The sequence below is a fragment of the Colius striatus genome, chromosome 1 (assembly GCF_028858725.1).
Source record: "Colius striatus isolate bColStr4 chromosome 1, bColStr4.1.hap1, whole genome shotgun sequence".
NCBI classification, from domain to species: Eukaryota; Metazoa; Chordata; class Aves; order Coliiformes; family Coliidae; genus Colius; species Colius striatus.
Window position 1 is genome coordinate 50,480,193 of NC_084759.1, and position 19,374 is coordinate 50,499,566.

General features: G+C 33.8%; 1 protein-coding gene across 11 annotated transcripts in view; it reads left to right on the forward strand.

Moving 5' to 3' along the window:
- Positions 1-19,374, forward strand: part of GPC5 (glypican 5) — a 659,030-nt gene that overhangs the window by 360,411 nt on the left and 279,245 nt on the right. For 8 of the 11 annotated variants that reach the window (XR_009818699.1, XR_009818704.1, XM_061996002.1 and 5 more), the window contains exon 7: positions 4,682-4,841. Coding sequence is in view for 6 of the 11 variants with exons in the window: in XM_061996002.1 (XP_061851986.1) it covers positions 4,682-4,841 (160 nt within the window). In the remaining 5 variants the exon portion in view is untranslated. Of the gene's footprint in view, positions 1-4,681; positions 4,842-7,059; positions 7,129-19,374 lie in introns of all 11 variants that reach the window. The other 3 variants (XR_009818701.1, XR_009818702.1, XR_009818700.1) reach the window with 1 other exon arrangement.

The following is a 19,374-nucleotide window of genomic DNA, read 5'->3' on the forward strand; positions in this document are numbered from 1 at the left end:
CTGTTTAGTCTAGAGAAGAGGAGACTGAGGGGAGATCTTATTAACATTTACAAATATCTAGAGGGTGAGTGTCAGGAAGTTGGGACATCCCTTTTTTCTATTGTAGCTAGCAACAGTACAAGGGGTAATGGGATGAAGCTCGAACACAAAAAGTTCCACTTAAATATAAGAAAAAACTATTTTACTGTGAGGGTGAGGGAGCCCTGGCACAGGCTGTCCAGAGAGGTTGTGGAGTCTCCTTCTTTGGAGGTCTTCAAGATCTGCCTGGACACATTCCTATGTGACCTGAACTAGGTGGACCTGCTTCTTCAGAGGGGTTGGATTAGATCTCTAAAAGTCCCTTCCAATCCCTACCATTTTATGATTCTATGATTCTATATAAATTTGCTCGATTTGCTTTGAATGTGTAAATGAAGGTTTTTTATTAATTTGTTATTTTCACATTCTTTGGCCTATTACACAGTTCTGTCAAATCTATGTTTGCCATGTAGGCACTTACAAGGCTGGTTAAATAAAGTATTAAAGTATAAGCTCCTTAGTTGAAAACAAAAGTATTTTTCTGTTCCATTTTAACCACTGTAATAGAATTCACTTTTGTTACATCCTTTCAGAACAGAGGAAACAAGAACCAGATTTAGCAGTCTTGTTACGCCCCTAATCTGATATAGTATTCCTGTTTCTGTCCCCAAAAATATCCTATTAAAATTTTTGGCTAGAAGAGAACTACTCTTCATAATTCATAATCTACTGGCTATCCAGGATACCGACAATTGTTTTATGGATCAGAATATTTTGTCTTCTAATATGCATGTAATACCATATTTAGACTTAGAAATTTACTTTTGTCTGTACTTTATTACAGTATTAGTTTAAAAATTCATTCCATCGCCTGGCTTATCAGATGAGGTATTTTCTTAGACAATTTGTCACATCTCTTTGTTTTTTAGTAGTTCTCTGGTTCTTGTAGCAGTGAAAGGTTTATCATTACCATTTTGTGTTTTATACTGCTTTCCAGGTCATTGATAAAAATCTTAAACAATCTTGAAAAATTACCAGATGTCATAGAACTACACAACAACCATACATTCTAAGCGATAAGTTTTCTTATAATGCTTATGCTGAGATTTGTCAGGAAGCTTCAAATACTCTCATAGATGTCTCTAACTGCTATAAACAGTCCATTTTCTTACTGAGATGTTATCTAGTACCAAGTCACATATCTACAGAATCCTTTAAGTAATCTTTTACAACATTGTAACTTCTTTCACAAAGACCCGCATTTTCATTTTATAAGATGAAATTTCCCAAAATTTATTGTTGGTGCTTTTTGGTATTATAACCTGCTTGAGAATTGCTATTTGTGTCAAAACAAGTGTTCCATTTATCCATCTGTGAAAATCCCAAGGGGCTTTTAGATAATTGGACAGTGAAAGATCTAAGCTGGAGGCACAGCTTTCCAATGGTAGGCAAGGTGTGAAGTTTAAGACTCTCAAGGAGCTTTCAATTGACTTATGCCCAAATGCATATGTACCACAGTAATGGTAAGAAAACACAAATTTTCTGTGAAAATAAAATACCACCAACAGAGGACATGGTTTTGATATAAAAATCTTAGTTTAATAAACTTTCACAAAAATTAAGAGAAAGACCCAGCAGATCTCACTTGGAATGCTGATATGGCTACTGCAATCTCACAACATTTATGAATTAATCCTTGCCATAACTCAGTGAAACTAATGTGGCTGCTGATATTTTCATTGAAATTTGGGGAAACTGAAAGACAATGATGTTTCTTTTTTTTTTTTTTTTAAAGACAGTATTTTGATAGAATAGAAAACCTTTTTAGACACCTAAAAGAAAAAGTTACGATTTTAGACTGTGATACAAAGGGAGGAACATTTATTGTATTAGGTTTTTGGGTGCATAGTATAGATCTAGTAATCTTCCTTATTCATCTGGAAGACGTAGTAAGTGTATACAACAAAATTCTCCAGTTATAACCTCTGTTACTTTTCCTCTTAAATAACAACTTTATTAAAATTGCAGTATAATGGAATAATAACTTTAAACGCCTTTTATCTGTATTTCTAATGTGAATTGGGTCAACTTTGAAGAAGTACATGGATTCTATAAATTTAATTAAGAATTTATATTAAGTCCAATTCATGCTTAGTACAGAACCAGCATGGAGATTTATGAATTTATATGGAGATATTTCTTCTTGTAAAATTAAGAAGATTGAAGAGAATAAGAAAACCCAAATTACAAAGAAGCTTGTTCGTTCCTTAATCTCTTCAAGTACAGTGAAAAGTTTGGAAAAATTTGAAAAATACTTTTGTCTGGATTACCTGAGTTTTTTGATTTCTAGACATAAGTCTAAAATGCACAATAGGTAGAAAAAAGGACAAAAGAGGAAAGAGAACATAACTACTTTGGGATAGAATTTTTAAAACCATCAAAATTCAAATACCTTATTAGGCCAATATATATTTAAGACTGGGACAGAAATATAGCACACACAAGGGTGTGCATGCTCTCTGGCTGAAAAGTTGTGTATATATATATAGATATATATACACACACTGTACTATGAAAACTTTGGCAGCAACTCTTGTTTGAAAAACTGTCTTACTGGAAGTTCATTCCCACATTTATGCCAGAGAACTCAGGGATAAAAACTACCCTACCATTGAGCTGTATTGTGATTTGAACTGGGCCAAATAATAAAAAGTGTCCTGTTTGACTGAGTGTATTTCACTAAACTGTCTTGTGGTTTGTTTCTATAAATACTACGTTGGCAGAAATATGACATGGATTACACAATGAGCAGGGATGAGGGCAACTGTACAAAGGAACTTTCTCTTAGTGAGGTACTTTGTCTTTGAGGTAGCATATAACTGTCTAACAAAACTTTTGATTCAAAAGTGCTGCATAAATTCGTTCAGCTGATTTGGTGGTGAATGGTATTTTGTTTTAATACAGTGTTTCAAGTGGCTTTTGTAAATCTACTGAGATTTATCTGAGAGATGTCTTTTTAGTAGTGATTAAATGGTTTTACTGGGACCTGTACAGCACTTAACAATTCAAGAAGTCTGGGAAGTGACTTCATATTGTGTAAATAAACTGAGTATATTGTCCAAAAATATGAACCCAGTACCTTGCTTGAACAACAAAGCAACCACATTTTTGAAGATATAAAGCAACAGAATCTGTTTCAGACTAATCAGTAGCTACTTTCAGGAGAAAAGACATCTGATTATTAAATGAAACAATCTGAGCCAGCAAAATTTTGACCAATGTAAAGAGGTCTAAGTTGAAGCAAGTGCAATGCACAAGCCTGAAACAGACAAAATTTAGGACTAGATAAAAATAAGTTATGAACATTCTTAATATTTGTATTTCTTTAGAGATTATGAAGTTTTTATGTATCTGATATGTAAATTAAACTTAATCTGGATGGGGCAGAGAGTACACTGTGTATGAATGTACGACAGTCCTAGCACAGTATTTAAAAAGATGGATAACAACATTTGTACATTTAAAAATGAGAAAGTAACATTACTCATGTGATTGTTCACCTCTGCTCAACAGAATGGAAACATCAGTTAACCTTTAAAATCTCTATCTGTTGCTTTGTAGACCGTACTGGCATCATTCGATAGGTCTCTTGTGATAAATTAAAAGGAGAAAGACAAGCTTGTGTTCTGAACGCAAATCACGTACACTGCTTAAGCTGATGTCAGCAATTCCTTTGCTTTGTTTTAAGTAACTCTTATTAGTTCTCTCAAAGAAATGCCTGGATGTGATTTGGGACACAGTTCTCTCCAAGCTAGCATTGTCTCTATCTTACTGTCCTAGCATTGTCTGCTGCTCTCTGGTCAGACATTTGATATTGTTCCAACATTCTTTTCCCTTCAGTTTCTATCAAATGTCCATATGACACATCCAGAGCACAGAACAAATATATTTTGCTTTCCTCAATATAGATCTGCAGCACAGCTGTCATAATTTTCCAGATATCCCAAACTGAAAAAAAAGACACTAAGTATTTTATCTTCAGGCAACATGGGTCTTGAAAAGATCCAGGGCTAGCTGCTGTGCTATGCTGTCTGTCTTCTTTAAAGAGGATTAGCCTGAAGAAGCGAGGATGTGAGCCTGCAGTGCGCGCTTGTAGCCCAGAAAGCCAACTGTATTCCAGGATGAATCAAAAGAAGTGTGGCCAGCAGGTTGAATGAGGTGATTCCGCACCTCTAATCTCCTCTGGTGAGACCCCCACCTGTAGTACTGCATCCAGTTCTGGAGCTCTCAGTACACGAAAGACACAGACATTGAAAAACATTTCATTGCAAGGGTGATTGGATTAGATATTCTTTAAAGATCCCTTCCAACCCAAACTGTTGTATGAATCTATACCTCTATCCATTCCATTTGGCCTCTGGACCAGGAATTGATACCTGGACTTTTTATGTAGGAACAATGACAAACATTTTATAAAGAAAATTTTGTATTTTTATAAAGAAAAGAAATACACATCTCTAGACACTACTTTTTGAAAGCAGATTGTAAGCAAGAAAAAAAAAAAAATCTTATTTTATGAATCTTGGAGTTTTCAGACAGTTACTAGAGAGACGTATGTGAAAGTTTGGGTACTCCTAACTTGCATACTGTATCTTGTCTCCAGCTGTTGCAGGGAAAATCATTTCCTAAATATGATAAATGGAATCTCCAACAAACAGGCAGTGGTGATGTAGATGAACAAATCAGTGGGGATTGTGACGATGAAGATGGTTGTGGAGGATCAGGAAGTGGAGAAGTCAAGAGAATCCTGAAAATTACTGACTGTAAGTCCACATTTCTGGTTTTTTTGTCAATTGGCATATTTTCTACTAATATATATCACTGAATTATCTTGGAAAATGTGTGTGGAAAAGTTTCCTGTACAATGTTTCCAAGATTTACAGGAAAAAGACTGTAAATACAGGATTTCTATGTGTATGGTATGAATATGAATATCAGTTTTGTCATAATACATGATACTACATATTTGGTATAGACAGACTTCAACACAAGATTTTAGTAAAATAAAAAGCATTACAATGATGTATCCCTGTGGCTTACATCTTCAATATAAAAGATTTGGCAGTTAAGCAGAAAAATTTTTCATGGAACTATGGCAAAATATAAGGTTTGTTTGTAGTAGTTGAATTTCATACAGAACTGTTGAAACTAACACTGTAGTATTCAGCATCAATGACATTATTACTTCTTACATGTCTTCCTGCCATTTACATTTTGTGTGTGTTGGTTTGGGGATTTTTTTCTGAAATGCATTTGTAACAATTTTCTTCAAACAATCATTGGTTTTTACACTTCAGTGATATGGAACTGCCATCGTGATCAGTTAGATTGAAGTATAACTAAGTTAACTACTCTGAAACAGGATGTTATTCTGCATCTCTTATTTATCTTCACAGTGAAGAAATATAGGCAAAGACGATGAGAGTAAATGCCTGGTATTATCAAAATTCCATTTCTGCATTTTGAGTTGCTGTTTTTTTATGCGATTGTTCTGCATTTTGCTTTGTAAAATCCCATACTAATAAGTAAGAAATCAAAGTTAATGTAAATTCCTGAATTTACCTATATTTACTGAATTTTAGTGTGCTTCATGTTTCCAAGCTTAGATTTCTTGAGTTAACACTTTCTTGACTTAACAGTGAAAAGACAGTTTAGGAATGTGGTCAAAGAGGACCTATATACTTGCCCAATTCTGATTTGGACATCAGAGAAACGAGACTGAGCATTCTGGTACTTCCTGAGAGTGCCTTTGAAGATTTAACTTTGAGAAAAGAAGTTAGATATAAAATATTTAAAAACAGATATACTTTAGAATAGTGGATATATTATCTCCATGTCTAATGACACTCTATGATATTGAAATACTGTAAAATAGACTTAGAATATAACTATGGCTATTAAGAAAGTATTAAATGACAAAAGCATTACAAGAATAGTACATTTTCTTCTACTGCATTAGAATTTTCTTCATATTGAAATATTTGGTGTAATCTTTTCAAAATGTCAGAAATAAAATTAGCCTTCATATTGCCTTTAGAAAGTAGAATATATAGTATAAAGAGAATTTTTGAAACTTTTCTAAGATAATGTAGAACAAGAATATAAGTCCATATTTTTCAATATTATGATTTGTACATAGGTCTTGAGTTACTAGTACTATTGATGAGCTGCTGTGATTTTACAGATTTATGCTGGCATGCATTTACTACTTGTAATGCGTCTTAAAAGTGTTTTGAACAACTTTGTATTATCTCATAATCAATCAGGAAATAAGGGGGGGATTAGTGCATATTATGTACTGTCATAGAGTCTGAATGTCCTTGCCTTGTCAAACTCCTTTTTGTTAGCTATTACATAAATTTTCACCAAGGAAATGAATCTGTCTGCCAAAAAATCATAATCTTAATAAGCTGATAAATATGATACAGAGTAACCCTTTTAAGTACATTACCTTGTTTAAAGTTAAGCCACCTTTTTTTTTTTTTGATGCCATGTCATTGTCTTTTGAATATGTGTATGATACTCAGACCTTGAAGGAACAAAGAAGGTTTCTGCCAAGACAAACTTCTAGCAATTTTATATGTAAACTTAGTCTTTTAAGTCAAAGCTGACTTATTCCTACATGCAGTGCTACAGACGTAAGGATTGTTTTCACTTAATGTTGGAAACTGACAAATTTATGATGATAGACTTTAAGCTTTGGAAGACCAATGAAGAGATGTGGTATTTATGACACAGAAGTGATAGCCCTAGAATTACATTATTACTTAAAATATGTTGTATTTTGAAAAATTCAGTGCTTCAAAGACCTACAATTGTGCTGACTGTTTTGTTCTTCATAAGTACTTTTAAAATATAGCAAATAGTACAGTTACTTGAAGGAATGGTACTAGAAGGAATAGTGTATTTTAAATGAATAATATAAACAGTAGTATAAAGTCGTGACATTTCATTTGCTAGTTTTATTCTACTCCATCTCAGGAACTCCCACAGGACTACTTCATACATCACAATGAATTACCTCCTCAAACCCCCTGCAGAATGCAAGAGGTAATAACAACAAATACTTATCACCTATATCTTGATTTGAATCTGTTTTCACATAGCTTGGTGAGAAAGGGCTTATCCTGATATCACTCCTCTGAGGTACTCAATGCAATCCATCAAAATTCTGATAAGACTTTTAGCAAGAGCACTAATTTTCTGAAAAGTGCTCTGCCACTGCCTTGTCTTTCTTTTCTCATTTTAGCATGCAGCGCAGGTGTTTCTTTATTACAACTACAGATCTATATGTAGAAACACCTAGGGTGTCTTTGTGCTTAACATATATAAAGGCAAACCTTGTCTGTCATTTATTCTTGTCTCACCTGATACTTACTCTATCTGAGGAAGAAAGTCTCTAAAATGTTTCATTTCTAGGACTACTTAATCTGTAGATCGTTATTTTCTTGTTTAGATTATGCAGTAAAGTAGAATAATTTGGAAAAGGTTTTATGTTGCGATCTACATATAACAAGAGGGCACTATCATTCAAGTAAACCAGTAAAGTAAACCTGTGTCTCTTTTCCAATGTTATGCTGCATTCTTAAGTCTCAATCAACCTTTCTCCTCTTTCTACTTCACCCAGTTCAATATAGCTGGTTTTTTTCCTTTTTTTTTTTTTTTTTAAATCTGATTCTGAGGGCATATTCTGTGACCAAAACTACTTAAAGCAGACATTTGTTACTATGTTTGCCATTTGTTATATTGTTTTAAACTCTCATCTCTATTCTGTGTTACCTTAGTAAAGAAAGACATCTCTTACGTCTGAGTAGGATTTCAGGTTTTATTTTGTTTACACACAACAGTATTCTTCCTAATGCCCCATTGTTACTGTAAAGTGTTCTTACTCAATTGTCTTTGGAAGGGCAACATGGCTTCACTATTTATATGTTTTCTCAGTTCCAGAATGTCTCAATTCTATCTTTTATTTATTTTTTTTTAAGTTTTCTGGAAACCTCAAACTTGGTCTAAATACTGCATTAATTTTAACACTTGCTTTTATATTCAGATTTTATTTTGTATTTTGTGGAATGAGTATAATTAACCATTTAGTTTTTAGCCAAAAAAACTGACAGTTAATGATCGTGTTTGATGTATTTTGATGGAATCACATGTAGACTTATTTTAAGCCTATAAAATTCTTCAGAAACAGACCATTTACTCCTTGTCTCATAATTCTGTATATAGGTGGTGATTTGTCTTTCAGAGAACATGTATGAAAGATGGTTGTGGAGGAAGAACAGGAAATGAGGGTTTTTACAGAACAATCTAGCTCATTTTGAAATACATCAGGATAGGGACTTGCCACACCATAATATCAGCTGTGACTTCTGCACGAATTCCATTAAAAAACATGCTTTCACATAGAAGGTGTTTTTACCCACCATGTTTCATAGTAGTGTCATTCAGAATTAATTTTATAGTCTCCAGTGGGAGACAATATGTTATTCACTGTCAGCTCTCTTTGAGCAAGAACTGTATCTACAGTTGGCCTTGTGATCCTGTGTAATCGCTTCTATGCTTTTTAGCCTGAAATTAGATATATTCTTCATTTAGTATATAATTTATTGGTTCAGACAGATCAGAAATGTCTACGTACATGGAAAAACAATCTAAATTTGGGGATTTTCCCCCCTCTCTGTACAAGGAAACAGCTTAAAGGATATTCCTACTGGTAAAAAGGAAGAGTTAAAAGCAAGTGAATATATCCATGGAGAGGACTGACCTTTCCTTCCTGTCCTATCAGTTGGTAAAACTCTCCAGGCTGGTAAATTATCCTTTTATTACTCCACTACTGCATAAAGCAATTGTTTCCTCCAGGAGGACAATTTTAATCCTATGTATAGCAAATTAGTCTAAAGTTAGTTTATATGATACACAACCTGCATCGTACCTCGACCACACAATACCATACCCTATATTTCTCTGTTTGTTCCAAAACAGTGCTCCTGAAGAGCTACAACCTTCAAAATTTAATTCAGATTGCTGAGGACATGGAATATATTGCCTATGCTCAAGCTTGGGAGGTACAAAGCAGTAGATAGGATGGTTTTTTGGATGGTTTCTAAAAACAGAAATAATTAAACAGACAGACGGAATATTCCAACACTTTTGCAAGAGGGGTATTGGTTTCTTGCCTTATACTGCTGTAAAAGTAAGGGAGCATTTAGGCCATTTTCTATCCAGATTAATAGATATAACATCTATTATTACTTTTTCCTCAGGAAATATAAAAGAATGATAATGAAAGCAATAAACATTGATACTTTGCTGAAAAGTTTATTTCTTTACTGGTAACTGTGTGTATGAATATTTTTACACTGGTTCAATAAAAGAACAGATGCAGTAACAGGCTCCAATTTTCTGGTAACATCTGGGTTAATATTATTATTATAAGGTAATTCCTATCAAAATATAACCTCGTGTTATTAATGCAGACCATTTGCTAGATTTGCAATGCTCTATTGTGCTGTGTTTTAAACCAATGAATATGCACATTAAATGCTTTTTGATACCTTAAAAAATTTGAAGAGTAATTGTGCTTCTTTGTTTGTGTTTTTGGTAGGCTCTACTCTAACAATCTTCATGTGGAATGTAATATGTTAATATCAGGCAATGCAATACTGAAAAGTACAAAAATTTATATTAACTGACTTTATTTCTGATGCTGTCTAAATTCCCTTAGCAAATTTTATGTAAACTTTATTTGTTTTTGAATTAATGATCCAACCTGACAGTACAGCTTTAATCCGTTACTCAGATTAAATTCTTAATTTTAAAAGTGCAAATATTGACTCTTGTTAAAAGATTATGTTCAAGAGTGAATATTGATATTCTTTAAATAGGAAATTACTAAAAAATTAAATATAATATTTTTTTCCAATGCATAATATGAATAGGCAGGTCACAACTTTTCACAATCTAAGATACAAGGAAGTTGTTATGTAATCTTTCTGTTTATGCAAGGCATTTCAAATGGAATTGCTTTGTTTTTTTCTGTCAATACTTCATACCAGTACACATCCAGTAACTTTACCTGTGCAAACTGGCTAGGGAAGGTCTATGCATAGGAGTCCATAACTGTGGCAACACTTGATCATGCATACAAAAAAATCTTTGAACTTCATACATGTTGACAATATATATCTTCCTGCTGAAAGAAATACTGATTTAAATGTCAATTTTCCATGGGAATGTACTGATTACAATAAATGTATCTCTACAAAAGATTTCCAGTTCCCCAAAAGATAAAGAAAAGAGAGAGAAGAGCTCAGAATATGACAGTATTCCTCTGAGAAGGAGGAGTGAGATACCCTTAGCCTCCCAAAAAAATATTAGTCTATAAGAACACTAATGCTTTATGTGATTTCTTCAAAGCTGTCTGATTTACTAATCCAATCCCCTCAAATAAGCCAGTGGAAAAGTGGTTAAGGTTAGTCCTTCAACAAGCGTGTTGTCCAAATAAGTTGTCTCTTATCCTTACCTTTCATAAGTCTGTCTCTCTCTGGTTGAAAGACTCTTTAGTTACTTGGATAGAGTAGGAAAAACTACAGGGAGATAATAATCAGGCTAAGTCTCTAGAGCTGTGATTAAAGCAATTCAGCTAACATATGGGAGAAACACTAGTGTGTGACCTGAATTTAGGTCTTTGTTTTCCTAAAATAACTTTTCAAAGGTTTACATTTAATCTAAGAAAAGAAAATAACTTTGAAAAGAAGATATTTTTTCCTGTTCTTAGTAAAACAAAGTGCATTTTTTTCATACAAAACAGTAAAATTCCCTGTGTACTCTAGATTACATTATGTATTATTTATATTTGGATGAGCATCTGACATATGCAAACGGTTAAAATATACTGCTTGTTTATGCAAAGTCTGGCTAATTGGAAAATAATAAGACTAATTATGTTACATTTTAAATGAGTTTTGATCAAATGCTTTCAGAAGTGTGTAGTCATTTCACTGACTTCATAGGAGCATGTATTTTCCAGAGAGATCATGTAAGTAGGAGTTACAAAGTTTTAAAAAGATTTACCTACAATAATACCACAATGTCAGAAAATTAGAACCTTTACTGCATGTGTTATTTTATTGAAGTAATGTTTAATAATATATTCCTAATAACTTCTTTTTATTCATTGATTATAACTCAATATTTTTAAATATCTTCATGTGTGTTTTGACACATATTTTATGATAATGTATTGAGAATTAGAAAAAAATTTTTTTTTTTATAACTCTTCTGATCACTTTTACTTTTATTTCAATGGATAGTAACTTATGTAGTTTTACTTTATACAAAATAAAAATGAGCATGAGTCCTCCCATAAAAATATGTTCCTTTCAAGCAATTGTGTTTCAATCAATCCCTTTGTCTAAATGTCCAGAAAAGCAGATATCCTGAAGAGATGCTTTCATCTCCACTTGGCCTTGTGTGATTTTATTACCTCTAAGATATCTTTATTTAAATCACAATTCTGAATTTAATTTTTTAAGTCTATCACAAGTTACTTGTTCTTTCAAATATTGCTCATATCTTGAGGATGCTGGATATGGAGTAAAAATTAACTAAGATCTGAATATTTGCTTTGGAATTTTGTCCTGCTCTGTATTTTTATTCCATCTTTTAATAACTTGGGGAGAGGGCAGAGGGAGTGAAGAGCAGTATCTCACATTTGATGTCACATTTCTCATACTATCTGTGATACCTTTTATTATCCACTTTCAATGATTCTTTTAGTCTTCCAGTGTGTTTCTACTCTACTGACATAAAGCCTCAAAAAAAAGTAAGAGGATTTTTTGGTAGAAATGTGTTATTACCAATTTGAGAGAATGAAAATTTAAAAAACCTAACCTCTATGAAGTCTTAAAGTATTATCGTATTCTGATAACAATTCCCTAAAATGATCATATTAGCTACTTTGTTACAGTAAAATCTCCACTCAAAATCTAAACAGCTCTATATATACTTAGTAAAATCCTTATTTGTCTCTACTGATTGTAAAAAGACTCAAGCTTCGGTAGTAAAAAGAGAGTTATCTTAAGTTAGGTAGGCAGGACCTTCCCAAAGTTAGGTTCCTTTGCTTTTGTTATGGCTTTGATTTAATTTTGCTTATTTTTAGGTAAGGATTAAATATTTTTAAATGTACTTTACAGTGTTATTGCCAAGATCGCTAATGACTTGTAACAAAATAATATAGAGGTGCTACTTGCAAATGCAGCCAATAAGGCCTGTAAAATGGAATTCATGTTGTCTGAAAAGCCTCATTTACTAGAGAAGAAGTAATTCCTTTTTTCTGTCACCTGTGATGGAGAAAATGGTTACAAGTGCAAAAGGATGTGGGAGCAGCTGTGCATCTCATGGTGTGTTTAGGTAACTGTTTACTTTTTAGATCTGGAATACAGAAAAATAAAAGTTAAAACTGGAACAATCCAAAACTTTCATGACCACTATATTAAAAACGAATTATTTCATTGAATTGAAAAGGACCCGTAAAACACTTTTCTAACCTCCTTATGAAAGTATATGTTTCTTTTTCAGAGTTGTGAATCACATCAGGCCTTTTTCTTTCAATCTGTTTTTTTTTAAACAGATTACAACCATGATAAATGTCGCACTTCCATATTCTCAAAGGCAGTTTTTAATCAAAGGTAGTTTCTCCGCTTACCATGTGTCTTCATTATATTCTTTAAAAAAAATCAAAGTATGTGATCTCCTGAGAGTTCTCTTTTCTACCTGTGCAGAGACATAAATTTGATTAATTTCATATTTGTGATTTCTGCTATTAATGATTATAACTCCAGTACCTTGAATAATCTGCTTCTTGGTAATTCATTTTCAGAACATTTAAAAAGTTTTAAATAAAAGGGAAACAATTAATTTATCTTTGCTAAAGAAACTTAGCACTATTTTTTTTTCCATAGAAATAATCTATATGGGAGACATGACTATGCATGACCTAGTTCTTAAAATTTGCATTGGTTAGAGATCTGTATAATTCCAATTTGGTTTACTAATGTGATACCACTTTTCTAGAATTAGTCTACTAATACATCCAAGTACTGGTTTTTTACTTGCTAGGAAGAAATATAGGGAAAGGAAAAAAAGTATTCTTTGTGCCCTGATTTTCCTGGAAGGATTCCCATCTAAATCAAACATCTTGTTGTAGGGGTTGGGCTCAGTTGCCTAGACATGCTGTCATTTTAGCTAATAATTTCAGGAGACTGTGTCAGCATGTGGTCACTTTTGACTATATGAACTGTGGTTCTAGTGACTACAGCAGGAACTAGCTCACATAAGACTTTGTATTTTATGATACCTATATTTAGATCAGGAAACTTGTAAATTCCACTCTGTGTTTTCAAAGTTTGGCTAACTAGAACTACCCTCTGCCAGATGTTGGCCAGTAGCACTGAGATTAAGTATGCTAAACAAGAGTCATTTTTCTTATTTGGAGCTCTTTTAAGCAGATTCTGCCCAAGACCAGGGAAAATCTCTTTTTCACTATGATTTACCCAGTTGCAGAAACAAAGGATTACACCACAAGTCAGTGGCTATGGACTCCATCAAAGACATCTTTTGTGGCACAAATAGTGTCTCATATGTTTTATATTGAATCCATTAGATCTCTGAAACATGGATCTTTTTTCCTATTTTTTTGGAATATACTTGTCATTCAGTCATTCCCAGGTAACTGCTTTTATGGCATATTTAAATTAAGGGCCTTCTGAGAAGCTGATATAATTCTTATTGAGACATAATTTGGGTTTATTGTGAACATTGTGCTCCTTGACAGATCACATAGAAGGGTGTGCCAGATTTCCACTAAGGCCAAGGCCTCTTGTTTTTGTTTTATTGTCAATAATGCCCTAAGCATTATAAGCCTAAATCAATCATGCCATTTTAATTCAGGGGAAAAATGTCTCTAAGACTCAACCTTGAGGAGCAAAAATGTAGCCTTAACTACAGTGATAAACTGAACTAAAATACCGAAGAATAGATAACTAGTCCTGATGAAGGGAATTTTTTTAAGAAAAATTTTGATTGAGAAGTCTGAATTAAGACAAGTCTGAATAAAGAAGGATGTATGAGAAAGTCAGAAATATTCTCTACCTGTCTTGTGTCTGTTCTACAATTTTTATTATATTTTTTTCATTCTCAGTATGTTTATAGACTTAAATAGAAATGTTTGTGTATGTAAGACACCATCTCCAAGGCCACAGGGTGGATCCTGTGAACAGCTTTAAGATGTGAGAAACTTAGTTTGCGGAAACTTACACAGCTGAAAGTGACATAGAAAGTATAACATCTTAAAGAAAATCTTTCAGATTGCAATAGTGCAATTTAGAAAAATGATATCTGACTGTTAAAAAAATGCTATTTCTGAAATGCTAGGAAGCAAAACCAGAATATGACAGTTGTTCTTAAAGGAAGAAGTTAGATCTGAGCTAAATAGTTTCAAAATAATCACTTACTAGCTATTGCATTGATACCTTATGTAGATAAATTCAGTCATTAGCAAAAAATAGAAGGCATTATTAATTTAGTCCTAATCAAGTCCTAATTATTACTGTAATCTTAATCAATGCTTTTCATCAAAAATTAGTTATAAATATTGATCATACATTGTGACTTGCAGAAGTACTTGAGATTTACTAAAACATTTATTCTTTGTTAAATGTTGATTAGTTAAAAGTGCACATCAGGGATTTTCTATTCAATAAACATGTGTGTTCATATATTTAAATGAAAATAATAAGGAATTTGAATATTTTTCCATTTTACAATGTGCTATTCTCTAGTGGTTTCGCAACTTAGACAAATAAGACACATAGATACAACTTAAATGTAGGCAAATTAAGAGCACTGGCTGAGAAGAGAGATTCTTTTGCCCACTTTATCTGTCCTCTGGAGCTGCATGTCACAGAATCACAGAAGGGTAGATGTTGGAAGGGACCTCTAAAGATCATCTAGTTCAACTGCCTGCTAAAACAGGACCACCTAGATTAAGTCACGCAGTAACACGTCCAGACGGGTTTTGAAAACTTCTAGAGGAGACTCTAAAACCTCCCTGGACAGCCCGTGCCAGGGCTCTGTCATTTATATATAAGTGGATATTTTTTTTCCCCAGCTTTTGTCCATTTTCCATTATGCTGAGTCCTATCCCTGGACATTACAGGAAAAAATCCTGCCCAAATCTCCTGACATACACTTTTTAAATACTTGTAAGTATTAATGAGTCACCTCAGTCTCCTCTAGGCTGAACAGACCCAGATCCCTGTCCCTCTTGAGCTGAGGAGCCCAGAACTGGACACAGGACTCCAGATGAGGCCTCACCAGGGCAGAGTAGAGGGGAAGAGATCCTCCCTGGACCTGCTGGCCACACGCTTCTTGATGCATCCCAGGATGCCATTGGCCTTCTTGGCCACGAGGGCAGATTGCTGGAGCATGTTTAGTTTGTTATTAACTAGAACTCCCAGGTCTCTCTCTGCAGAGCTACTCTGAAATAAATGGTAACTTTTCATGACCTATAGTCAGCGACAATGGCTCAGGACCCATTAGTGAACTGAGGAAGTTGCTGTTTCTGCTTCTCAAAATTAATCTTTTAGAATACACAGAGTAAGATGTGTGATGTGTAATGTTAGTCACACATATCATAAAAAAAGTAAAATATAATATATATTTAAATATATTGTGATAAAATCAGTGACCTCAGTAACATTTTTATGAAGTTATAAAGTAGTTTTCTAATAAAATATCAGATATAATATCCATTTTATGTTAATCCATTCCATACAGTTCATTAACAGCTCTCATTATCCTCAAATCCATAAACATCATTTTATTGTGCAGCAATTTCCACAAAATCTGAGTTATAAATGTAAAATTGTTTAGAGAGATGGATTAAAAATGAGACTAATCAGAATTGTCATCTTACGTCAGCTTATGCAATTATAAGTTGTTGTTTAGGGTACTAATAGCCCTAGAAGGAGTCTCCTCACACATAAACTCTCATGCCCAAATGACATTTTACCAAAGAACTAGATTTTAATTTCTCATCATTTGTTACTATTTCAACTGATCAAAACAGAATAATTGAAGAACAGCAGGTGCTTATTATTTAGTCCTTTAAGCTTGTTTCTTAATTTGTCATTTTAATAGCAATGTTTTTTCATCGCAAAAAGGCAATTAATTCTGCTATATGCCAGAAGATGCCACTGTAGTACTCGCTGACAATGGCAAAGACTGATGGCATGGTATGAATATTATCAACTACTGCATCTGATTGATTGCTCCTGAGCAGATATTACTGTGAGTGTCTTAAAAGTACAGGGTCTTAATTTAGTAAGAGAATGAGATTCTGCAATAGTTTTGGTTTTTACCAAAAAAAAAAAAAAAAAAAAAAAAAGGAAGAAAGACATCTCGATATTGTGAATTAAAGAGAATAGATATTTTATGGCATGATTTCATTAACTGAAATCCTTGTAGAGTGTTTTCCAACTTGGATATTTATGTGCTACAATACTGTAACAAACATCAATATGAGTATATGTTCTTTCTCCAAAGGGTTTTTCTAGAAAGGATTTCCCTACTGTTTAATATACTATATAAATCACTTAAAAAAATAGTCTCTTTAGGTTACTGTTTCATTTTCCTCTACATCCAGTTAATCTCTGAGAGGTTTGGTATCATTTATCTATTGCAGTGTCATGGTTTTTTGGGTTTTTTTTTGCTTTCTTTTTCTTTAAAAAATGCTGGTAGCAAGCAGTCTGTCACTAGCCTGAGAAACCAGGCTTTTCCTCAGGCAGTAAAGAAACGGAAGACAAAAAATTCTTCCCTAAAGTTTCTGCCTAAAAAGTTTCTTGCTTTTTATTTTAGGAATAACTTGAACATTGTACCTCTTGACAGGTATGCTACTTGTGGCTGACAGGGGAGAGGAGGGAGGAAGGTTACTGTAGAGCCTCATTGATGGTCAAAAAAGCTCAAATTGATAATCAATATAGGTATAGGCAGAAACACTTTAAAAGCACTTCCTTTGAACAAGCTCTCAATTAAATATTTGTCCTCAGAGATGGGGTGGTGTTTACATAAGAAAGCAAGCAAATATATTCAAAGAGTTTGTGTGCACATATGCTTTCCAGGGGGACACTGCAAGCCACTGTCATGTGTGTCATCAAACGGATAACCAGAATGCATTCTTGAATTTAAATTGTGCAGGGTTTACCTCTGTTATGAAATGTTGAAAAAAGTTTGTTAGTCACAAGAAATGTACAACACAAATTCTATGCCGTGCATTATCAGCAGTTAAAAAAACAATTATTACGTACAGATTTCATGTCTTGAGGTCAAGCAGGCTTATCAGCTAACATTTAGAGTTTATAATACTTCTGCCTGATTAGAATCAGGCTCAACTCTATGTTGAGTTGGGGGAAAGAGGAAGAGTTTTTCAGTCAGTCATAAAATCATAGAATATTTGGAGTTGGAAGACACCCATGAGGATTATGATGTCCAACTCCTGACTCCACAAATGGCAACCTAAAAGTTTAGGTTACCGTACGTCTAAGAGTATTATCCAAATGGTACTTAACACCGCCAGTCTTGAGGTCATGACAGTTTCCCTGGGGACCTTGTTTTGATGCTTGAACAGTAGTGAGAAAAGGTCATTTCTCTCTGCTCCCCTTCATAAGGAAGCTGTAGCCAGCAATGAGGTCACCCCTCAGCCTCCATCCATGTAGTATCCTCACGTCCTTAAACACTCTTCATAAGTCGTGCCCACTGTTCCTTTCACTATCTCTGTTGCCTCCCTTTGGACACATTCTAGTATTTTTATAACCTCGTTATATTTCTGAGCCCAAAAGTTCACACAGTACTTGAGACAAGGCTGCATCAATGCTGAGTACGGTGGGACAAATAATTCTTTAGACCAGTTAGCTACATTGCACTTAACGCACTCCGGGATATAGTGGGCCCTTTTGATTGCTAGGGCATATTTTGGACTCATATTGAGTTTACCATCAGCCAAAATTCCCAGATCCCGTTCTTCAGGACTGCACTCCAGCCTCTTGTTCTTGAATCTATACATCCATCCAAGAACACATGATCCCAGGTGCAGAATTTGGCAATTTTCCTTGTTAAATTTCATATAGTTGATGATTGCCCTGAACTTTACTCTCTCAAGACCTGTCTGTAAAGCCTCTCTATGCTTGAGGGAATCAATGACTCTTAATTCAGCATTGTCAGCACACTTAACTTAGTGTGTACTCAATTCTTGTTTCTAGGTCATAGTAAAAACATTGAAGAGTTCTGGCTCTAAAGTTGAGTCCTGGGAAACACCACTAGAGACCTGCCACCAGACATGTGTTACGCCATTTGTTGTAACTCTGAGTCTGACCTTTTAGCCATTTATTCACCCATTATGCGTGCATTTCTAGCTGTATGATGGACATTTGATCCACAAGGACACTGTGAGAAACAGTATCAATAGCTCTGCTAAAATAAATAAAAACAAAAACATCCACTATCTTCATTTGTTTGCTTGTAAAAAAAGTAATAATATTTCCACATCCAGCACATCTGTTCAGCTGTTCTATGTTAGAAATACCTTTCATCTGTTTACCTGGAGTGACAGAATTTGCCATCAAAATTCAGAAGTTACTATGTGGAATAAAAGCCTGATCTCTGTGCTATGGTTCTGAGAGGAACATCGAGCACCTCCAGGTGGTGGGAAAGTTGGAGATGTCTTTTACACCACGGAAATTGATCCCATCTTTAACATAAATTTCACTATCTTCATGAAACACTAGATGATCACTCTGTCTTTTCTTTCTAGTTAGTGGAGTATGTAGGGAGGAACTAGAAAGGATATTTAATCAAATGACAGAATAATAAACAGCTGATTACTATGAGACACAAGTACAATTTAAATATTATTTGCCTATTATAATTTTGATTAAAAATTCTTATATTGAATGTTTTATGCTGGAACAGTCAAATAACTTGAATGAGCTTATGAAATTGGTCAAAGAAGATGAAATGTTCTTATAGGATGGCAGTTCTATGGAATGAACTTCTTACTAGACTCACCATAAAAATATTTTAATAGTTATTACACATTAAGACTTTTTATTTTTCTCACTAATATCATAATCCTTTTGTTCATTACTTCTCCATAGCATCTCATCTTCACATCTTTCGGTTTTGTGAATACTAAGCATATACCCTAAAGCTAAGACTAGAAAATAAACTTATATTGTT